The sequence below is a fragment of the Raphanus sativus genome, chromosome 5 (genome assembly GCF_000801105.2).
Source record: "Raphanus sativus cultivar WK10039 chromosome 5, ASM80110v3, whole genome shotgun sequence".
Classification (NCBI taxonomy): Eukaryota; Viridiplantae; Streptophyta; class Magnoliopsida; order Brassicales; family Brassicaceae; genus Raphanus; species Raphanus sativus.
In genome coordinates, this window is record NC_079515.1 from 11,524,565 (window position 1) to 11,549,906 (window position 25,342).

General features: G+C 34.5%; 2 protein-coding genes and 1 pseudogene across 3 annotated transcripts; 2 read left to right on the forward strand and 1 right to left on the reverse strand.

Annotated features, from left to right (window-relative positions):
• Positions 1 to 1,967: 1,967 nt before the first annotated feature.
• On the forward strand, positions 1,968 to 5,113 carry LOC108856220 (receptor-like kinase TMK4; annotated as a pseudogene). The gene is made up of 2 exons (XR_001950158.2): positions 1,968 to 4,339; positions 4,424 to 5,113. The product of XR_001950158.2 is annotated as a receptor-like kinase TMK4 (transcript).
• Positions 5,114 to 9,814: 4,701 nt separating this feature from the next.
• Positions 9,815 to 11,220, reverse strand: LOC108832878 (uncharacterized protein At4g14100). Its single transcript, XM_057010263.1, has 3 exons — positions 10,841 to 11,220; positions 10,214 to 10,370; positions 9,815 to 10,089 (listed from the first exon to the last, which is right to left on the reverse strand). Exons 1-3 carry the CDS (start codon positions 11,156 to 11,158, stop codon positions 9,983 to 9,985), a joined length of 582 nt encoding a protein of 193 aa, XP_056866243.1. The 5' UTR covers positions 11,159 to 11,220; the 3' UTR covers positions 9,815 to 9,982.
• An 8,619-nt stretch (positions 11,221 to 19,839) lies between these two features.
• LOC108859708 (probable glucan endo-1,3-beta-glucosidase A6) lies at positions 19,840 to 21,821 on the forward strand. The gene is made up of 3 exons (XM_018633615.2): positions 19,840 to 19,996; positions 20,083 to 21,423; positions 21,587 to 21,821. Exons 1-3 carry the CDS (start codon positions 19,939 to 19,941, stop codon positions 21,622 to 21,624), a joined length of 1,437 nt encoding a protein of 478 aa, XP_018489117.1. The 5' UTR covers positions 19,840 to 19,938; the 3' UTR covers positions 21,625 to 21,821.
• The last annotated feature ends 3,521 nt before the right edge of the window (positions 21,822 to 25,342 follow it).

Sequence of the window (25,342 nt, forward strand, 5' to 3'; positions counted from 1 at the left end):
TAATTCAACGGGCAAATTTCTTCTCAGAAAGTAGAGGTGCCATGTTCGAATGTCAGCAGCAGCTGTGTGAAAAAGATTAAACGATCGGTTCTTTATCCCCGATCCAAAGAAATTACGGGTTTAGGCCTAATTTTTTTAATTCAAAAAAAAAATATATATATTGTAATTAAAAGGATTAAACATGAATCTGTTAAAGACATAATTTTTGGGTGGAGGTACATCCCACAGATAGATATTCTCTTGGATATTCAAATGTACCGAAAACAATAATTTATATCTGTGGTGAGTAGAATTCGAATCAGGATTCGCCGTATTGAGTTTATTCCCTCAAGCATTACTGGACTACCATCACTAGTTAAGAATATATATATATATATATATATACATATATATATTTCAAATATGTCATTCATATGATCAAATCAATAACGCAATCTTTGAACACTCAAAGCAAACTATATTTGGTTCACGACACACAAGAACAGACTGTCACATGCAATGCTCTGATTATTATCAATCTTTTCCCATCCATGTAAGCAGATAATGCATATTTGTCATTTTATACATATGCATGCAAAATACATACACGACAGTACATGACAAGAATACAAGATGATATATTGACATGGATTTAGGACATTTTTTTCCAAAAAGCAGCGCGGCCAAGATTCTTAATGACAGGGATGTTATGGATAAAATCAATTAAAGAGATAACCCAAGTTAATTAGCTGCTTAAAGTTGATTTGGAGAATTCTTTCTGGCTTTCTGCTAATACGTTTTGGACGATGTTAGATTCGGGTTAATTATGGGCTTCCAACTTAAAATCAATTGATAATTAGTGGATTGGCGATAACCCTTTATATAGTAGTAGATTATTTCTTATATTTCCGATGTGGGTGTTTTTCATCAATACCCTTCCTCACGCTTAGACATCTAGATCTGAAGTGTGGACAATGTGGGAATAACATCAACAGATGGCCCAACATCGATATAGTAGTAATAGTAGTTGTAGTAAATTAGGTCAAAAAATCTTATCGTTCTGATACTATGTTAGATTCGGGTTAATTATGGACTTCCAACTTAAAACCAATTGATAATTAGTGGATTTGCCCTAACCTTTTATATAGTAGTAGATTATTTTTTATATTTTCGATGTGGGTGTTTCTCGCTAATAAAATCAACCAGTCATTTATCATTCAGGATTCTGCTAATAGAATTCTTAAATTGTGCTTCAAATTTGTTAATTACCGACCAAACTACCAAACACAAATTTTGAAATCCATTTTCTCCATTATTACAACCACCCGCTTCAATAATTATCTCAATTAATTTACTTTATTATAAAATTGAAATTCAATACAAATGTAATTCATTTAACTTTTAATATTAGCGCCTATATAAACTCTAAATATACATACAAAAGGTGTATTAAATTAAGTATGTTTGATATGATTTGAAATAATTTATTTGTTATGGGATTTTAGATGATTTTGGATAACCTGTAAAATTTAATATGTTTTAATTTATTTAATTCGAAGAAAACTGTATATTTGAACTTTATGATAAACTATAGCAAAACTCTATACAATTATCAAAATTCATCTCAAATCAGCTTTAAAAAATATTATAAAAGATTTTAATGTATATTTAGATCACAAATTTGTGAACATTTGTTTTTTTTTTTTAATTTCCAAAATCAAAGGATTTGAGTAACAATAATGTTACTTTTTAATACAGATCACTTCAAATTTTAGATTAAATACATTCTCACACTTTTGTTATCAAAGTACTCTTGTTATCAAAGTTTATTACTAGACATTTTGTCCCAAAAAGATTTATCATTACATACTACAATAACGCGTATTTTTTGTTTATCTTTCCGAGTGAACTAACAAACAAATTAAAATAGTAATATCTGTTAAATGATGGTTAGGTTTATAATAGTAAGATGATCTGTAGAATAGCGAATGACACCTCACTTTACGCTTCCTTCCCTTCCATTCATCATCTCTCTCCTCCAACATCATCACAAAGCCTAATTTTCACCATACCCAACCTTCTTCTTCTTCTTCCTCCTCAATCCTTCTTCTGACTGTTCTCCAATCCATGGAGGCTCCCACGCCTCACCTCCTCCTCTTCCTCCTCTTCGCCGTCTCTTCCCTCACCACATCCACCACCGCAGATGACGGAGCAGCAATGCTCGCATTAGCCAAATCATTCCGTCCTCCGCCGTCAGACTGGTCAACCACCTCCTCCACCGACTACTGCAAATGGACCGGCGTAAAATGCACCTCCGGCCGCCGCGTCGGCTCAATAAGCCTCGAGGACACGTCTCTCTCCGGCGTATTACCACCGGAGATCTCCACTCTCTCCGAGCTCAAGACCCTCACTCTCCAACGCAACAAACTCTCCGGAAAAATCCCCTCCTTCGCTAAACTCTCCTCTCTCCAAGAAATCTACCTCGACGCGAACCTCTTCGACTCCGTCGAGCCCGGAGCTTTCGCCGGACTCACCAGCCTCCAGGTCCTGAGCTTAAGCGACAACCCCAACATCTCCCCTTGGAGCTTCCCTTCCGAGCTCGCGGACTCGTCTTCCCTCACCACCCTCTCCCTCGACAACACCACGATCTCCGGCGTCTTGCCTGACGTTTTCGCCTCCTTCGCTTCTCTCCAGAGTCTCCGCCTCTCTTACAACAACATCACCGGCGTTTTACCTCCCTCGCTGGCCAAGTCTCCGGTTCAGAATTTTTGGATCAATAATCAGAAATCCGGTTTATCCGGTACGATTCAAGTTCTTTCCGGTATGACGTCGTTATCACAAGCTTGGTTACAGAAGAATCAGTTAACCGGACCGATACCGGATCTCTCGAAAACCAATCTCTTCGATCTTCAGCTTAGAGATAACCAGTTAACCGGAACCGTAGCTCCCTCGCTGTTACCGCTCGGAAGCCTCAAGAACATTACTCTCGACAACAACAAGTTTCAAGGTCCTCTTCCTCTGTTTCCACCGGAGGTTGAGAAAGTATCCGCCGAGCATAACTACTTCTGCACCGCCAAAGCTGGAGAGAACTGTGATCCTCAGGTCATGACGCTCTTGGCCGTGGCCGGTGGTTTGGGGTATCCGTCTACGTTGGCTGAGTCTTGGCAAGGAAACGATGCTTGTAGCAGCTGGGCGTATGTTACTTGCGACTCAAGTAAGAGGAGTGTTGTCACGTTGAATCTTGCCAAACATGGATTCGCCGGAGTTATATCTCCGGCGATGGCGAATCTCACTTCAGTCAAAAACATTTACCTTAACGACAACAACTTAACCGGGGCTGTCCCTAGAGTGTTGACATATATGCCTAGTCTGCAGCTAATCGATGTCTCAAACAACAACCTCACCGGAGAAATACCGATTTTTCCGGCTCAGGTGAAGTTTAATTACAAACCGGGAAACGTTTTGATTGGAACTGACGTCGGAGATTCTACAAACGGTGGTGGTGGTGGTGGTGGTGGTGGTAAGGCTGGTGTGATCATCGGTGTGATCGTAGGTGTTCTTGTTTTCATCGCTATTTTTGGATTTGTGGTTTACAAATTTGTCATGAAGGAGAAGTATGGGAAGTTTGGAAGGACGGATCCTGAGAAGGCCGGGAAGCTTATGGTTAGTGATGATAAGAATGGTGGTGCATACGGGAATGGGCATGGAGCTAGCAACTTCAATGCGGTGAAGAGTCCTAGTAGTGGTGACAGTAGCGATCGTTTCCTTGTTGAAGGTGGAAACGTTACCATCCCAATAGAGGTTCTTCGTCAAGTTACTAATAATTTCAGCGATGCTAAGATATTGGGAAGAGGCGGCTTTGGTGTTGTGTATGCCGGAGAGCTACACGATGGGACCAAGACTGCTATTAAGAGGATGGAATCTTCATCGATGGGTGATAAAGGAAGGAACGAGTTTCAGGCCGAGATCGCTGTGCTCACTAAGGTCAGACATAGACATTTGGTTGCTCTGTTGGGTTACTGTGTGAACGGGCACGAGAGATTGCTTGTCTACGAGTACATGCCTCAGGGGAATCTTGGACAACATTTGTTTGAGTATCAAGAACTAGGGTACTCTCCTTTGACGTGGAAACAAAGAGTGAGTATCGCTCTGGATGTGGCACGAGGTGTGGAATATCTCCATGGCTTAGCTCAGCAGAGCTTCATCCATAGAGATTTAAAGCCTTCTAACATCCTTCTTGGTGATGATATGAGGGCAAAGGTTGCTGATTTCGGTTTGGTTAAGAACGCACCGGACGGGAAATACTCTGTTGAGACGAGATTAGCAGGCACATTCGGTTATCTAGCACCAGAATACGCCGGTACGTTCATACTTAATTTCACAATATGAGGCCTTATTACTTATCTCTTATTATGCAAATGATTTATATATATTTTGGTTGCAGCTACTGGGAGAGTAACGACGAAAGTGGATGTGTTTGCATTTGGAGTTGTTCTTATGGAGATGCTAACGGGAAGAAAAGCATTAGACGATTCATTACCAGACGAGAAGTGTCATCTAGTCACGTGGTTCAGAAGAATCCTAATCAACAAAGAAAACATCTCAAAGGAACTCGACCAAACATTGGAGGCAGACGAGGAAACATTGGAGAGCATTCACAGGGTTGCTGAGCTAGCAGGACATTGCACAGCCCGGGAGCCTCAACAGAGACCAGATATGGGCCACGCGGTGAACGTGTTAGGCCCACTGGTGGAGAAGTGGAAACCGACGAGCCAGGAACAAGAAGAGAGTTTCGGGATCGATGTGGGCAACATGAGTTTACCTCAAGCTCTACGCAGATGGCAACAAAACGAAGGAACATCGACGTCAATGTTCGGTGGCGACTTCTCTTACTCTCAGACACAGTCTAGCATTCCTCCTAAGCCTTCTGGTTTTAATAGCACGTTCGATTCAACTGATGGTCGGTGACAACAAACTCTTGTGTGTTTTCAAATCGATGTTACTTTTGTGTGTGTGTGTTTTTAAATCTTCTTATGATTTGATGATTATATTTCTATATACTGTTAGCACATATGTGATGTATTTGCGTCTGACCACTTGAGCTTTTGCATTTATTCATTCGTTTAAAGAGAAATTGTATCGTTGTCAGAAAAAAAGGGAGAGATTGTATTACCTAGCTTTGTTTTCTGTAAAAGAAAAAGAAATTCTGTTACTCAGAAGCTAGAAAAAGAAATTCTGTCAGAAAAAGAAATTATTTGCTTAAACAATAATTATTTGCTCCAATAATTATTATTTGAATCTTTTAAATAATTAAATATTGTATTACCTAGCTTTGTTTTATTTTGAACTATTCAAATAATTAAAAATCTTCTAAACAATAAAATGCTTAAAATGCTACAAATACTTTCTCTAAGTTTTTCATTCCAAGAGATTGGGCTTGAAAAATGATTTGGAAACTAAGCTAAAAGCCTACAAGTTTAGGTGAAGCATGTGCATATGGTGATGCTAAAGCATGTCACAAAAGAAGTAAAGCTGTTACTAACTTACTATGATCCCATAGGTTTTAGTCTTTTCTAAAAGGCACTATATATGTTCTTTTGATTTAATTTGTGTTTAACATAAACTCATAAATTATTGATTTTATAAAAAAAATTCATATATGTGTATATATATACATATTATGTTTTGTAGTTTACATATAGAGTATAATATACTATTTTATAATATAGATGTTTGATAATATTTTTTTAGTTGCACATAATATTATATTAAAAAATTATAACTTAATGTAATTTGATGTAGTCGTACTGCTTATTTATTAACCTGTTGTTTTTTGTTAATTTGTTTTAAAATAAAACAACATACTAAAATTTTTAGTTTTTTTGCATTAGTTTTCTATAAATTATTATTAATTTTAGGATATATTATTTTCTTGAAAACTGAACTTTCGAAATTTTTATATTTGAATAAATTAGATAAATTAATAATATATTTAAAATATTTTATAATATATCTAATATATTTCAGTATGTGTTTTTATTTTCACCACAAAGAAACAATAACAATTGTAATTAATCAATTTAAATTAATTTTAAATGCAGTGGTATAATCTGTAAATAAAAAGAAATACAAAGATGAAGTACTTAATTTATTGTGTAAATGAAATGACTAAATGTGTAAAGGAAAATAAGTATTTAATCTATTATCTATGTTTTCAAATAATTATCATTTATCATGTTATCCATGTTTCCAAACAATAACAAAAGATACTTCAGTTTTAATAATATACTAGATTTTAACCCTCGTTTTCTAAACGCGGACTAATTTTTTGATAAAATTTTTATATAAACATATTTTATCTTTATTTAAAGTAGGTTTGAGTATAATATCTATAATAAAAATTCTGAATCGAATCCAAACTAAGAACTCGATTCGTACCAGGTCCAAAATGTAAGAAATACCAGAATAACTCTCTTAAGGTGATACAAAACATATCCAATCCAAAGTGTTATTAGCCAAACTCCAACAACTCCAACGGGTAACCTAAAAAACTGATATCCCGGAAAATTCTAAAACTGATCCGAATAACCAAATTAATCATAAGTATAAATATTTGAAACATAAATATGAACTTCAAATATCCATTTCTACATTTATTTTGAAATGGTATTTAAAATAAATATTTAAATTTTAATTAAATATCTTAAATATCCAATTATATATAAATAAGTATTTACTTCTTATGTTTTTCTTTCAAATTTATGATTTAATTTCGGATATATCTGAACCAAACTAATATAATCCGAATCCGAATGATATATGGTTACTTTATAGATTTTAGGATGTGATATAAATTAGAACCAGAACCGGTGTGTTATATTCTAACATGATCTTATAATATAATTTTTATTTCTTATATTTGTAAAAGAATATTTTATTATAATATTAAATATTTATTTATTTTAGTAAAATTAATAATGGCGTTCAACCCGTCTCATACTTGATAAATATTTACATTTTTATGAAATCAGCTGCAAAAAAACTGTAATTGTAAATCATAGTATATAAATTCAATATACTATATAACCAAATAATATTAATGTCCACCAAATTTAATATTTTATTTTGAATTCTAATATATTAAACTGCATGTTAATATGATAATTTACCTATTATATTAAATATACAAATTATTTATGCTTTTAAATATTTATTTTAATATTTTGCATTAATAAATTGAACTATGTTGTAAACTGAATAAAATATTTTATCATGCATACGTAATTCTTTTAATTTAAAATTTATATAATTTATAAAATAGTTGTAATTAAGTTATGTTACATATATTATTTACTGTAATAATGTAATTATGAATATGAATTATGTATGTATAAATATTAAGAATGATATTTCTTATTTTATAAATCAAAATGAATTAATATTTATTTGTAATAAACTTTAAAAATAACTACGAATTTCCATTATTTAAAATACATTTTAAAAATTAAATATTTGTATTTTAATAAAATATATATTAAATAAAAACATTGTCAAAAAGAAATATCTATATATTAAGATTGTGTAACTTTAATATATTGGTAATATCTTTTGATATTTCTTGAAATTAGTTAAACAATATATTAAGATTGTGTATCTTTAATAATAACTAAGTTTGTTATCTACAAAATACTAAAAATTAAATAAATTAAATGGACCAACCTAGACTATTTGTAGGTAGATAAAAATAGGACTTTATTTTAATAGATTAGATATTTGACTAAATTAAATAAAATAATAATATATTAAAAATTGTTTTATAATATATACTATATATATTAAAGTTTGTGTTTTTATATCCACCACAAAAAATAACAACATTGTAATTAATTAATGTAAATTAATTTTAAATATAGTGGCAAAATATGTAAATAAAAGGAAATACAAAAAATACTTAATTTATTATCAATTCAATGACTAAATATGTAAATAAGAAAAAATATTTAATTTACTATCTATGATTCCAAATTTTTTTTATTTATATTATTGTCTATGTTTCCAAATAGTATCAAAAAATATTTTAATTTTAATAATATAGATAGAAGTGGAAACTCATTGGTCTAGTGGTTTGACCAAAAGATCATCAATGTTTCTATACCCAGGGGTCTGAGTTTTAATTCTCGGAGAAAACAGACTTATGCGAATCAAGAGAAAAAAAAAAGTTTACAAAAAATCTGCAGCATGCCGTAAGGAGAATAGTCAAACATGAATTCCACATGCCGGCTCAAATAATACAGTCAGACATAAATCTTCATACGACAGATATAATTGTCATCGGTACAATTGTATGTAATATTTTTTAAAAAGTTGTAATAGTAATTATCAGTCGTTAAAAAGGAAAAATAATATAGATAGATGATAATGAATGACATCACATAGATTCTCATTTGAATGTGGTCGGAATATTACTTTGGTCCCCTTCTTAATTGCTATATTTAATCTTCTACTTTATTAAAACAGAAGTACACATATAGAATACCCCTAAAAGTTGCACAATATTTACAATTCCATGTCACTGAACATTTAATAACCCTATTTTTAAGTAATGCTTGTCTTTTTCTGATATTAAATAATTTCCTAAAATAACTACAAACTACTAATGGTTGCATTAATAATTGACGTGAGTATGATATAACTTTGGCACAAAATTTATCATATGAAGATCGTAAACATATCTTATAATAGGAATCACATTTTTAGTTTATTAAATTTATGTGTAATTCGTCTCATAGAAAAAATGAACTAAGAAACATTCTTCATAACAGTTGAACAATTTCAATTCAAACTTCTTTTACCATAAATGTTGAAACTATAAAATGTATAGCACCATATATTTTAAATAATTTATATATATAACAATTTTATTATACATTATCATAAAAAATTGATCCATAAAAAATACATTTTATGCGGATATACGGGTAATATTTTAAAAAGTATGGATGATACAATTGATGGTTTATAAGACAAAATAAAATTACTCAATTAAACATTTATTTAATCGTGTAAATTTTAAAAATATATACTATCATCACTTATACAAATAAATACTTATTACAAGTTTAGATCAAATTCCTAGCTATTTTAGCTAATTGAAATTTTCAAAAAAAACAATCTTGCTAACCAAGTTTAAATCCATATATTATGTATCTTTATAATATTTAGTATAACAATAATATTTAGAAAGTTAATCAAGAAGCAATTAAAATTAAACACTGTATTCATAAATCAATTAAGTTGACATATATTATCAGCCAAGGCTGTTATGATCTTTCCTAACGTTATTTATAAAATATTTTCACAATACATATACATTCTCTATTTTGAAAACTATGGATACAACTATACATTGCCTACAATATGAATATTCTACGGAATAAATTGCCTACAATATTTTTATTTTCTTACCAATTTTATAACTAATGTATTAATTTGTAACACCATACTAACTCATATTTATCTATTCTCTTAGTTTTAATTCAGAAAAAATATTTTCTAGATATTTTATACATAAATTTAACTGTACAAATTTTGGATTTCTTTTTATGAGTCTAATAAATGTCAATCATATAATTTACTGTAGAACGCAAAAAAGTTATTCGATGTAATTAAATACAATTATATTAGTACCCAAATTGTAAATCATGTATAGTATTTAGTATAAATAAAGACAAAAATGATCGAGCGGATCAAAAATCTAGTTGTCTTTATTATACTAACCACAACTTTTAAAAGTTACCCACATAAAAGAATGTGAGCCCCAACAAAGGCCTATGGATTAAGAAGACATCTGCTTTTATTTATGATCCACCAAAAACAAGTCTCTATCTGCTACATAATAAAGTTTTTGATAAAAGATGAAAATGGCCTCCTTGATGAACATTTGATTTCTTGAAAGATTCCCAAAAGTCTACATACAATGAAAACACAGTCTCAAGTTATCAAATTACTCACTGCGCTTCTTCTCGTTGTGAAAACAATAGACTGGAGCCTGCCATTTCTCGTCCTCTAGGACAGCTCCGACCTCAAATGTCATCACATGAGCTTCTCTACCTGCAATTGTCTTTCAATAGCTTGGTTAATATGACTGAGAGACAATGTTGGGTAAGACATAAGTCCTTAGACAAAAGAAAGTAAGATATAGGTCAATAGTATTATTTATCCATCACTCCTTCACCTGTGTAGAAGATCCATTGAACAGGTCTCTTGGTGACAACATCCTCGTAGTACCATAAGAAGTCAACCTTCTCCCATACGTTGCAGAGAAACCCACTCACATTTCGTTGACCCAAATAGGTGGCTCCATCCAGCCAGTTTGGCCTCAAGATTCCAACCTTGATGGGGTTAAACAAAATTCCAAAGACTAGTCTCAGCAACTTACTAGAACAGTAGTTATGTTTCTGAAACCAATAAAGATCTACAAAACCGATTGTACATGATCATTGCTTATGCTTAACCTAAACCTATGCATATACTCGATTGTATTAGTCCAAAACACCCCAAGCCGTGCTCACAATGCATGATTTCCCATTGTGGCTCATTGCAACTAATGATTATGATCATCACTTGAGGAACTCAAAACGGTTCACTGAATGAAAAGAAGTAACAACTCTCTTCAAAACTTAAGACAGACTCGCCAGGTTTCTTTAAGGGTTATTCAATTCAGTAACAGTTAACAAAGCCAAAACACTACAAAATTGCATATCTCTAAAGAGTTTATCACAGTAATACCTCTAACGTTATAATCCACATCACTCTCCAAATAGTCTTGCTGATAGAAGTCGATAGTTAAGAAAACACTGACCTCGAAATGAACGGTGCGGCAAGTTTTGGAAGCGTCAAGTGTATAGTAGAAAGATGTGCCATTGTTCCATTCAAGGTCGTAGGTTACTTTTCCAAGCTGCTTCTGGATGATGTTGAAGTTACGGCCATTGATCCAGTCGTACCATAGGTCAACAATCTCAATGGAACCAGATTTGTTCATCAACATCAACGCGTGGAACTGCTCCGGCCATGGCGCAGGAACAGGCTGCGTCACCGGCTTATCAGCGACAGAGATTTTAACTCCGGCGGAGAAGACGAAGAAGAGAAAGATGAGGGAGTGGAATGGTGTGGAAACCATGTCGATTGGTCTAAAGCCACGCTCTGGTTCACACAGATAATGATAGTAACTGTTGAGATATCTTTCCACGGCTGGTGGGATATCTTATTAAATAATTGTATCCATGTAAATAAATATTGTTGTGAAACTATATTTTATTATTGAATCAAAGTGTTCCTTATATAGGAAATACATAGCGATATGGGCCTAAATACAATGGGCCATAAACGGGCCAAGATTACAAGTAAATATCTAATGGGCTGGACATCCATAAACATAATATTCATAACACTCCCCCTTGGATGCCAGAACCATATAGAGCTTGTAGTGTGCTTAATGTTGCCTCATTAAAACCTTACTCGGAAAACCCAGTGGGACAAAACCGAAGTGAAGGAAAAAGAGTACAACACACACTACTCCCCCTGTTCTGGACCTCCGTTCTTCAAGTCTGGCGCATGGACAATTTGATGGTTTAGCTTCATGGGCGCCAAGTCTTGAACTGGTCCTTCTGTTGCCACGTCCCAAACGGATAGGTAGACTTCATAGATGTGTAGTTGGTGTAGTCATGGTGAAGAAGTCGGCTAACATTTCTCATGACTGAACTTGTAGTACTTTGTGCTTCTTCATCATTCTCCAAATGTGTATAACCTGTTTGAGACCTTGTATAAATCTGTAACATTTATAAAACCAAACAATCCCTTTTCTTTTGGGTTTGGTTAGTATAAAATAATCTCAAACATAATAAAAGGATATTTCAATCCTGTTCCATTGCCTCATGTTCGGACATGCCAAATTTATCTAAGTAAAGTGCCAATAACACTTATGGCAGGGGACGTGTATGGCTTTAGTATCAATGTCTTATGGTCTGAACATATCTATAAAACTTATCCGACCTAGTATGGCTTGCCATATCAAGGCGCCAATCATATCAATACATTTCTTTTGGTCGGATGTGCATAAGTCTTAAAAGTACTTATGTAAAATCTTTCCTGGACCAAGGACACATGCCTTGTCCATAGCCATACCACGATTTGAATATAGTGGTCACTGGAACCGGTTTAGTCGGAACAGGATCGAGGGGATCAAGCCGAAACGGGGCCGGAACAAGACCGAGATGATTACATGGTCCATCTTTCTTAGATAAATTTCGACCATGAATGCCTTAGTATATCCATGATCTACTCGGATCATGATATGTCCATTGTGTGTGTCCCGTTCATAGCTTTTGACCAAACTCTTCATGAACCTTCTTTATTATATGTCCATAACTTGTTCATGAATGGCTATCATGCTATAATTTGATGTTCATCAAAACTAAGCCATTTTTGGATCAATATGCCGTTCCCCTTACTATGGACGTTTCAGGTCGGACAAGACCGAAGGGAACGGATCGGAACGGGCTGGACTAGAACCAAGATGATTAAGGTCGAACTAGGTTGGACGTGATCCTAGTTGATATGGGTCTTTGGTCGTGAATCTGATGGATTCATCCTCTTATTCTCTTTTGACCATATCACATTCTATTCTTGGTACTTTGGATCATAGATCTCAATACATATTCATGGCTATCATCTCCACTATAGATCATTGTATTCTTATCATAGCCTATCCAAAAATCAATCAATCTAATCATCATTTCTTTAAGTATGAACACAAGGAATTTCCTTCATAATATATGCATGGAGTGTTCAGGGACGTTCTTATAGAACTCCTTTCACTAAGTGTTACTTAGTCTTATCCTTTACATGCATTATATGCCTTATATGAAGCTGCCTTTCGTTTCAGTCCATGAATAGCTTAGGAACAAAACTATTCTATGAGAATTTCTTTTCTCATCTTTCTGATACTCTTATCATTTCTTTATCCAGTGATCAATCATGCTGCTTACTACATTTCCCTTTTCTTATATCCAGACCTTTATCACTTTCGGATTTGTAGTAGCATCCACCACATAGGAGTATATCTCCTTATAATCTGTTCCTTGGTCTTTGTGAGTATCCTTGTGTAATAAAGCCATTCCTTGAATGCTTTAAATAGGAATATGAACACCTTAGTCCATGTCTCACGATTTCTTTTCCTTTCCCACACAGGACCCATTTTTCACTGGTTTTATCTTATCAGATGGTGTTTCTATATATGGCCAATACACCCATCTCTTTTATAGATTCTTTGAATCTTTCTTAAACCCCCACAGTTTCTTTTAGTCTATGAATGCATTCTTGTATTCTCGTGGGTTCTGATCCTCGCTTATATCTTTTAAACTCAAGTGCTATTTTCTTATGCATATTTATCTTTTGTGTATGTATGTGTCGACACTTCTTTTATAGTGTTCCATTATGTTCCAGACATGAACTAATCGATTAGAGATTTCATTCTTACTAAGAACCTTTATTACCTTGCAGTTTGGCGTCCCAAACTACATGGTCTGGTATCTTAGATGTTCAGCTGCGCAGCCTTATCTAAATGTCTGGTCTGGTTTCCCTTATGACCTCGGATATGTCTTTTATTTGCACCTTTCTTTTTATTTCCGAGGTTCCTTATCTTATGGAACATATTGGTCTATCTTTAGACTCTATAGCAACTTGATTATGTCTCTTCTAGGACATTAATTTCGTGGTGCTTAAGCTGGTATGACTTAGTCATTCTTTTTCTTTTCTTTTCGGGTCTAATCTGTCTGGCATTCTTTTAGCTAGCTTTGTATGATCTTTCTTTGGACGTCTTAAATCATATTCTCTGGTCCGAGGATCTTGCCAAGACAAGGATGGTTAATACCATTCCATTTCTCTTTGTACTTGTACCAGCTTATTTCTTTCTCCCCCTGATGTTGGATAGTCGGATTCATCATGTAATCCGTAAACCTGGCCTTAATCTGATCACCCATATTTTGGCTCAAGGTCTCTTATAAAATCGTGGGAGGAAGACATTCTCATATCCAACATATATTCCCAATCTTATTTCATCTTCTTATGAGGTTCCATCCTAGACGGCACATATTATTGTGGTGGTCTATACATAATCTCTTAGGATGGTCTATGTCTGGATCATGACCCTTTATAATTATTAGATGGGAATATCTATGCTCACTTTATATGGCCTGATGCATCTTATCTTTCATACATGTAAATCCATAATGTCTCCAAGCTTATAGACTTTGAAAGTCTGAACCTTATAGGTTATGGTCTGTTCGACCAAGCTCTTATATCTTATGGCCTGTTTGGCCAGGCTATCACATTCTGTTTGGCTATCATGTTCATGTTTTTATAGTATGGTCATGGACCACACGGGGTGTGTATTCTCCCCCTCATGAACATGCTATAAATTTGTTTGTGTAAGGACACTAAACCATTATGCCATTTCGTGATGCTTGGGACAATTGAGCCTCGTGAGTTTCCCTTGTGTACATGTTTCACAACGTGAGATTTCTATGGGATAACTCTTTGTGCCTTTGTAATATTAAACTTTGCATCAAGTTTGGACTAGGATGGCTAATCCGGTCATGCCATAAAGTGTTTAATTTCGTGGGTCAACCAATCTGGTTACCTAGGCCCTGTGCCTTTATCATACTGATCCTTGGCATAGTCTAGATCAATAGATAATGCAGGTATAGTCTCGACCATTTTCTATGGTCTTGGGCAATTTTTCTGTTCTCATATATCTGAAGGAACTTTTGTTTCATTTGCCCATTGGTTCAATGCGGGAACCATTCATTTTTAAATCTTTATAACTCAATGGGTCTTTTATTGGGTGTATATAATGCCTTGGCCGAGTGACTATACTCTTATTTATAAACTCATATATACTCTTATCCATATCATAGAGTTTTGATGTCGAAATTTTTTCAAGGCATCTGAAGTCTCATAATCCATCTGATCATTTTCTTTTTCATGAGTTTCATACTCTATTTGATCAGTATGGTCATGATCCATTACATCTTCACCATCTCGGTAAGCCATGTTGGCTTCCGGATTTTTCTTCAAACTCTCTATGTAAAGCTCATACAAGTGCTTTGGAGTTTGGCAATTATTTGCCCAGTGATTATCCATACCACATTTGTGACACAAAAAAGATTTTATTTAAGGTTTAAAAGACACACTTCGACCTCGACCTCGACCACGGCTAAAGCCGGGTGTGGTACTGCGGCCTCGTCCTCGCCCATGTGTCTTAAATGTGTCACGACCTCGTCCATAACCTTTCCCACGGCTAGGGCCGGAATGGTTGTTGTGCTGGACGAGATTACTTTCTTTCTTAGGCTCCAAAGTCAGCCTAGAAATGTCGGGTAATAATTTTGTACCAGGAGGTCTCATCTCACTGTTTCTCATTAATAACTCATTATTGGTCTCAGCCAATAGTAAACAGGAGATCAAATCAGTATAGGTGGTGAAACCTCTTTCTCTATACTGCTGTTGCAGTAACACATTAGAGAAAGTCTTGTTCAGTTACTTCTTCACCACATTGTTTCAACATTGAAACTATCTTAAACAGAACTGAGTTGTATTCATCCACAGACTTATAGTATTAAAATCTCAGGTTCTTCCACTCAAATTTTATCCTTTGGTAATAGCACCGTTTTATGGTGATCATATCTCCGCTGTAAGGCGGTCCAAAGTTCTAGTGGATTTTCTTTACTGGGGTACTGATTTCTTTAGACTCTCATTTAGATGGTGGCTAATAACTAATATTGCCATGTATCAATCTTTCTCGTTTGGCAATATCGCCTTCTGTGATTCATTCACCAAGTCCTTTTGACTTTAGGATAACCTCGGTATCCAGTGTCCATTTTAAATGATTATCTCTTTAGAAATTTAGGACAGCATAATCCAAGTTGATTTTCGACATCTCATATTGTATATCACTCAATCTTTATAAGAAAATCAATCATATAAATCGTGTGATCAAGCAAACAATCGAGTTAATGCTTTCCTAATAAACAAGTCACACGGCTTAGATATATGTCTAAAATATAAAGTTTTTCCTTTTATAGAACGTTTCTGAAAATATAAATTTTCTGAAAATAGAGAGTTTCCCTTTATAGTAAGTTTCTAAAAATAGAAAGTTTCATTTTATAGTAAGTTTCTAAAAATAGAAAGTTTCCTTTTATAGTAAGTTTCCTTTTATAGTAAGTTTCAGAAAATAGAAAGTTTCCTTTTATAGTAAGTTTCTAAAAATAGAAAGTTTCCTTTTATAGTAAATTTCTAAAAATAGAAAGTTTCATTTTCTAGAAATATTCTGAAAATATAAATTTTTTTTTTATAGTAAGTTTCTAGGAATTATAAGAAATCGATCATAATTATGTTTTAGGAGATGATCAACTTCAAAGTTTAAAATCGATTTGATCATTCAGATCAATGATGTTTTCGAGATTCAGCAAGCCATTGAGGCTGTGATTTTAATTGATTAACAATCTCATATCGAACTTTAGGTTTAAGAGCTCCGATTTACTCATGGATGGGTTTGGACTTATTGATCTAGGTTGTTAGGGATTTAGCAAGATTTTAATTGTCATAACCTTTAACATCAAACCAAATTCGATTGTTTGTGTTCTCTTTTAGAGTTTCAGACAGTTTACCTTTGTTTAGAGAAGATCTGAAACCGGACCACCAAGAGAAAGAGAGATCGTAGATGGATTAGGGTTTTGACGGCGCAGCTTAAAACGGGAGGTGAGCGCGCGTCTGAAATCAGATTGATGTGACGTTTGCGGCACTGGATTCTTCTCGTCGAGATCTTCAAATTGATAGGTTGATCGTCATCTGAGTCCTTACGGTTAGAGAGATATGACAGTTTGAAGTTGCAGCCGAAATTAGGGTTTTAGGTCACTTGACGGCGCGTCTTAGAATAGCGATTGAGAGCGCGTCCGACGTCAGATAGAGACGAGGCCGATGGCGTTGGATTCGTCTCGTCAAGAGCTTCAATTTGATATGTGGCTCGTCGTCTGGATCTTTACGGTTGAAGAGAACGAGCTGTTTGAAGTGACGCCGTCAATTAGGGTTTTTGAGGTAGCTCGGGATTTTAGAGTTTCGTGCTGATAACGTGTTGTGAAACTATATTTTATTATTGAATCAAAGTGTTCCTTATATAGGAAATACATAGCGATATGGACCTAAATACAATGGGCCATAAACGGGCCAAGATTACAAGTAAATATCTAATGGACTGGACATCCATAAACATAATATTCATAACAAATATTACATTTCTGAAATTTTCTCTTTAATATTTGCCACTGTGTTACACGAGTTTTTTTTTTTTTGCAATGATAAAATTTACATTAAAAAGGTAAGATCAGTATAGAAGAAGACAACTGTTTTTTTTGTAAAAATTTGACTTAAAAACATATTTCTTTTTTCAAAGATTTCGAGAATTTTAATCTTGCAGTATTGAGGAAGCAAGCAAGGCGAATACTTCAAAATCGTGATTGCTTAATGGAACAAATATTTAAGGGACTACTAGATTTTAATTTGCCCTTTTAAAAGACGGGTATATTTTTCTGTTTTAATTTTTTTTGAAAATTTTAATTTTTATATTTTAGTTTTTATATAATCGTATTTGTGTTTAATATTAATTTAATTTGGAAGAATATTTCTTTAAATAAATGAAATAAATAGACATAACATTTATCAATAGATTATATTTCTGTTTTTATAGAACAAATATTTTCCGGACACAAATATATTAACAGCCACCACGAAAAAACAACTTCGTACGCATGGAGATCAATACTACATGGATGAGACATGCTAGTTAAAGGGATGAGGATCAATATTGGCAAAGTCACCACAGTAAGAGCTTGGACTGATCCATGGTTGTCTATGCATACACCAAAGCCACCTCCACCAAAAAGACCGATGAATGAAAACACACTAACCTCCTATATAAATAAAGGATTAGATAAATGAGATTGGAACAAGATGGGATGAAAGGAAAAGTAAGGAGTCTAGTGATCCATCAGATGCGGATAAGATTCCAACGCTCAAGCTATGTCTTGATACAGAACATGATCTTCTAGGATAACATTATATGGATAATGGAATTTACACTATAAAATCAGGTTATTGGTTTGCTACCCACTTGCCCAATCAAGATCTTATTGAATCCCCTCTAAGAAACACTGAGATCAAATCTCAGGTGCGGAAAACAAAAACAGCCCCAAAAATAAAACACTTGATGTGGAAAATGATCTCCAACGGTTTGCCAACTGGAGAGATGCTAGCCAAACGAAGGATCTCTCAGCAAGTGACATGTCCTACATGTATACAAACTGAAACTTTACACCACCTTTTCTTTGATTGTGCTTATGCGCAAAAGATATGGAGAGCTTCAAACATACCACTAACCATCATCGTGGATACGACAGTCTCCTTTGAAGAAAAGATTAAGGTACTAATTAACTAAAGACAAAAGATTAGCATCAGATTTCCAGTCACTTAGAGCATCAGCAATGTCGAGAACTGTATAGTAGTCTCTTATGTAATTACATTGATTTAAAAATTAAATTTAAAAGATAAAAACAAATAAACTGACTATATTATGACACATGTAGAAAAAAAGTTCTAAACCTTTTTTGTGTTCTTGGAAGAGAACATGTTCATCCCATTTGTATATAAAATTGTTATGTCTCTTTTACTTTATTCATTTGTTTTGTTATTTTATCAAGGGAAAATTGTCAAAATGGAACAAAAAAACAGCATGGTTATTCGTTTAGTAAAAAATATTTTTGTCAATTTTGTCTCTTTTTTTACTCTTTCTATTTCTGAAAATCAATTAAATAAATAATTCTATGAATAAAAAAATTATAAAAATATAAACAATTAATAAAACATCTATATACACAAACGGATATTTTGTTGTTGAAAAACTTAATAAATAAAAAATTTAAATTATGTTCTACTAAAAGTAGATTGCGTCTTTTACGAAAAATGAGTTAGTAAAAAATTAATTCTAGATTACATATGTTCATCTACTTTTTTTTAGAATGAACAAACTATTTTTTTTATTAAAATTTTAAATAAGGGGAATGTGAATTCTACTATTAGTAAATATAGTCACTTTCATGTAGAATGTATGTTCTACTTTTATGAACTATTCTAAAGTTTTGAGGATGTGAAATCTAGAATCTACTCATACGTCTATCTGAAGTAGAAATTGATTCACGATTTTTGTCATTGTTTTAAAAAAAGTAGAAAGTGCCTTTTAAGGATTAGAAAATCTGTTTAATGCGAAAATTAAGGAAATTTCAGTTAAGTAAATATTTTTAAAATATCTTAAAAATATCTAAAAATATCTTAAAAATATATATATTGAAATTTTGATGTAAGAAAATATTTTTTTTTTGAACAAAAAGTATATAATGTGAATGAAGTAAACTAAATAGAACTCGAAACTGGGAAACACACCAATATGCGCTGAAAAATAACAATGAGCAATATATATTCTTCCTATTCTTGTAAATAACATTTTTCTTGATTAACAATAATTTAAAACTCGATAAGAGAAACAAAAAAAACAATTATGTAGTTTACGTCTACAATCTTTGAGTGAATACTAATTGGTCTCCTTTGGACAAGCAAACCAACCAGTCTTCTTTAATCTCTCATACTCACTAAGACAAATTAAAAAACCAAGCCAGAAAAATAAACACCAAAGAACCGTAGTTCAAGAAACAATATATAGTTTGATGAAAAGTTTTTCTTGCATGAGTATATCTGAATCATTAAACACAGTAGCATAATATCCTCTTAAATACCCAATCAAGAAGTCTCTTCTCCTTCATCCTAAATTCAACTCACCACTCTCTTCTCAACAACATGTCATCTCCAATGGTTTCTTTTGCTCTGTTCCTCTTCAATCTAATTGTCCTATCAAGTAAGTCTCATTGCAATTATATTGCAATTCAAGTTTCAAACACACACTTCACTCACCATCAATATAATTATGTCTTCTTTTTACAGGTTCTAGTTGCTATGCAATTGGTAACAACAAAACATTGTCATCACTTGCAAGTAGAATTGGGATAAACTATGGAAGATTAGGAAACAATCTCCCATCTCCTTACCAATCAATCAACCTCATCAAAACCCTTAAAGCAGGCCACGTCAAACTCTACGACGCGGATCAAGAAACCCTAATGCTCCTCTCTAATACCAATATCTACGTCACAATCATGGTCCCTAACAACCAAATCATTTCGATCGCCGCCGACCAAACCGCGGCAGACAATTGGGTCAACACCAACGTCCTTCCTCACTACCCACAAACGAAAATCAGATTCGTCCTTGTCGGAAACGAGATCCTCAGCTACAACTCCGACCAAGACAAGCAGATCTGGACTAACCTTGTCCCTGCGATGCGTAAAATCGTGAACTCACTTAGAGCAAGAGGGATTCACAACATCAAAGTCGGGACACCACTCGCCATGGACGTTCTCCGATCAAGTTTTCCTCCGTCGAGTGGTTCATTCCGGGATGAAGTCGCCGCTCCGGTGATGTTACCGTTGCTGAAGTTTCTCAACGGGACAAACTCTTTCTTCTTCCTTGATGTTTACCCTTACTTCCCTTGGTCCACTGATCCGGTTAACAACGATTTGGACTTCGCTCTCTTCGAATCGAATTCAACTTATACCGACCCACAAACCGGTTTGGTTTACACCAATCTTTTGGACCAGATGCTCGATTCGGTTATCTTTGCGATGACCAAGCTCGGTTACCCCAACATCCGTCTCGCAATTTCTGAAACCGGGTGGCCTAACTCCGGTGATATCGACGAAACCGGAGCTAACATTTTCAATGCGGCGACGTATAACCGGAATTTGATCAAGAAGATGACAGCTAACCCGCCGCTCGGTACACCAGCCAGACCCGGTTCACCTATACCGACGTTTTTGTTCTCGTTGTTTAATGAAAACCAGAAACCCGGTTCGGGAACAGAGAGGCATTGGGGAATTTTGAATCCTGACGGTACACAGATTTACGAAATTGATTTCAGTGGGACAAGACCGGTTTCGAGTCTTGGTTCGTTGCCTAAACCGAGTAATAATGTTCCGTTCAAGGGCAATGTGTGGTGTGTGGTTGCTGAAGGAGCCAGCGAGGAGGAGTTAGGGCAGGCGCTTGACTTTGCTTGCGGAAGAAGTAGTGAAACCTGTGCAGCTTTGGCGCCGCGAAGAGAGTGTTACGCGCCAGTTTCGGTTACTTGGCACGCAAGCTATGCATTTAGCTCGTACTGGGCTCAGTTCCGGAACCAAAGCTCTCAGTGCTACTTCAATGGCTTGGCACGTGAGACCACTACCAACCCTGGTGAGTTTTTCAAAAACTCTTCAGTTCTTGCCTACCAAGAAAATAAAAGAAATGCGAAAATACCCTTGATTGTAGATTTGTAGTTAAGGTTTCCTTGTGTTTGTGTGGCTATTCTGGAATAATTAAAATACTGGTTATGATTGTAAATGGCTATTTTCTACAGGAAATGAGCGTTGCAAGTTCCCTAGCGTTACCCTGTGAGACATCCTCAGGAGTCAAAACTAAGGCGTATGGAGAAAAATCAAAAGCGGGATCATTCGGATTAAGTCGATCAATCTTGTTCTTGACAATTATTAATTTTTCTTTTACCAAGTTCTTACTCCTTGTTTCCTATTGTCGAGGGAGATCGAATAAACAATAAAAAATTGTCACTGATATTTAAAAGCCAAGATTATTCATTTCCATGTTTTTTATATCCAATAATATAGTATTGTGTTTGAAACAATAAAATTGACTTCTTTTAAGACCCCCAAACTAATGAAATCCACATTCAATCCACTCAATATTTTAGGCTCTGAAACCCTACCAACATAATTGATTCTTCAATTATTCATCCATACTTTTGTTATCTATTTTACAAGTCGTTTAATTGTTGTCAATTTTCCTTCCCTATCTTAGAAGGCAATTATATTGGTTGAATCAGTTATAAAGGAGATTATATGGAATAGTTATGTGTCTGACATACTGAACAAGCTGTAACATACTCTTGCACATGCTTTTTCATTTTTGACAAATATACATTTGGTTTTACCCTATACAAAGTCTTTAAAACACCTGTGTTTCTCCTAACATTCTATCAGGACATTCTTTCAGAATCAATAGAATATGTGCTTACTTTGTAGAAATCACTCATCGGTTCTTATAAAGCAGACGACCATCAACCACATAGAATAATTGTCACACTGCTTTTCTTGGTATGCACGACTTCAAAACCTCATGTATTTTTGCATCTTCATCTATTTCTCCATACAAATCCTATAACTGCAGTGGTGTTGGTAATGTCAGAGATAAGAACAAACTCGTATTACTGCTCATCCAACACAACTAATCCGTGAATGACCATCAACCACTTTATTTTCACTCCTAACCTTGTACTATATCTAAAATTGACACCTCAACACCCTTGTGATCCATCGTTGCTAATCCTAAGTCACCTCTCTTTCCTCCAACAAATATTTCAGACTTAGTTGTTAGTACAAATCTTCTACACAACAGATATTGAGGCCACTTCTGAATTGCCATGACAATGACCATAATTTCTCTTTCATATGTTGGTTTTAATTGTTCCTTCTCAGTCAATACATGGCTAAAATAAGTGATTGAATACCTCGCTTGCATCAACACCACACCAAGGCCATAACCATAGGCATCACACTCAACAATAAAAGCTTGAGAAAATCGGGTAAGGCCAGCACCAGAGTAGAAATTATCGCCTTCTTACGTACATCAAATTACCATTTGAGATTCATTAGACCATTTAAACAGATCTTTATTCAATAACTCTGTGAGAGATTTAGCAATACTTTCATAATTCTGTACAAACCACATGTAGTAACCCGTAAGACCCAAAATCCTCTCAACTTCTTCACTGTTTTAGGAGTAGGAAAACATTTAACTGCACCCACCTTCTGTTCATGCGTAGCAACACCTTCACCAGAGATCACATGAACAAGATATTCCATCTTCTTTTGTGCAAAATTACATTTTTTCAATTAGCATACAGTTCATCTTCAATACTATCAATACGTTCATCAATTGACCAACATGACTGTGCAGAGTAGAGCTGTAGATCAAGATGTCGTAAAGAACACTAACACAAACTTCCTTCATAATGGCTTGAAGATCTCATTCATTAGAGACTGGAAAGTAGCAGGTCCACTCATCAAACCAAACGGTAGCACCAAGAATTCATAATGACAGCCATGGGTACAAAAATCTGTCTTCTCAATGTCTTCATCCCTCATCCTAATCTGATGGTACTCTGCCTTCAAATCCAACTTAGATAACCATCTTTCTCAATGTAATTCATCAAATAGTTGATCAATAATAGCTATGTGATATTTATCCGGAATTGTATTCCTATTTGCAGTCATATAATCAACACATAAGCTCTAGTCATTTTCTTTCTTCTTTACCAACAATATCGGGTTTGAAAAAAGACTATGGCTTGATCGTATCAATCTAGCTTGCAACATATCATTAACCATCTTCTCAATCACCTCTTTTTGTGCATGCATGTATTTATAAGGATGTACATTTATTGGGCCTTGTCCTGTTGTATATTAATTATGTGTTCTCTTCCTCTAACTGGTGGCAGACCCTGAGGAGACTGGAAGACAATTCTTCTATCTCCAGAACCAACTCTAGCTTCGTCTTTTTTTTCTTTCACATGCACCAGATGAAATTCCTTATTGTGATTTCCGTGTTCCAAACACTTAAGTAACATTGTTGTTGGATGAATAGTTGAATATCTCTTGAGAGTTACTAAACCACTATCATAAGTAGATGACAATTCATGATTTCACCAATATAATGTAGATGTTCCTTAGAACATGTACATTAGCCCTTGCACCATTGTTCCTTCAAATTTTGTCATCTCATTCGGCTTAGTCGTCTTAGAGATTAGGCATATATTGGTATCATTTATCTCATGCGCTATTGTTCCTTCAAAGAGAAACTGATTAACCATACAAGTTAAATCTTTTTTGACAGTATCCCAAAAATCCTGGTATAATAGAGATGTCATTCCATCTGGTCCTGAGGCTTTTTCTGGGTGCATAGCGAAAAGCGCTAGTTTAACCTCCCACTCCGTTACTGGTGCTATAAGATCCTCATTTATTGCTTCAATGGTCGTTGTCGAGACATTTGCTAGCGCATCTGCTATATCCTCTGAATTTGAAGATTCAAATATTTGTCTAAAATAGCTAATTGCTACTAGTCATTCCTTATCCTCCACCACATTTCCATTTTCATCTAGAAGTTGTGTGATCATATTCCTCGTTCTTCTTTGCTTCACTAGCGCATGGAAAAAAAATTGAGTTCCTATCACCTTCCCTGAACAAGAGAACCCTACTTTTCTGTCTTCAAAATGTCTCTTATGTCTTAAGAACAGTAGATAGTTCCTTTGGAGCGGCTGCTATTTCCTCAGAGATGGCATCATCATTCGAATATAGATCCTCCACCGTTTCCTTAAGCTCTTCCACTAGCTTTTCTAAATTCACATTTTTCTACCTTTTCCATTGTCTCAAGATTTTTCGAAAATATGTTTTATTATATTCGCTTCAGGATACATATCCTCTGATTTCCATCTTTCGAGAATGATTTGCCTTATTTCCTCATTATCTAACCAGCGTTTATCAGATTTGATTTTTTTTTTTTTTCGCTGATTTTATGAGAATATCCGTAAAGACCGGACGATGATCCAAACCCCAAACATGAGATACTTAGCAGCTGTATGAAATTTTTATTATGTTGTCCTTGTTCCCTGCTCTATCCAATCAGCATCTAATAGTTGTTCCTTCTGATCATTTTCCAAAAAAAAAAACATGTTCCCAGTGAAACAAAATTTCAATATACCACAATCACTCAATATTTGCTTGAAAGGTAAAAAGAAATTATCAGAACGTCTTCTGCCTTCCTCCTTTTTGCTATGATCAATAATTTCATTAAAATCACCTATGATCAGTAATTACATTTTATAGGTTTTTAATCTTATAATTTAAAGCAAAGAAGTGGATCTCGTATTGATGCTTTGGTGTAAAGCGAAACATAGAGCTGAGCGCATGTGGGTCAATGAAAACAGCTCAGCAAAATGTAGTTGGGTTTTTGAACTTGTGAGGTGGTAATTGATTATCTCTTTACCCAAAACCCTACACATTAATCATAATGAGTTGCTGACTCAAAAAATATTTACTACTCC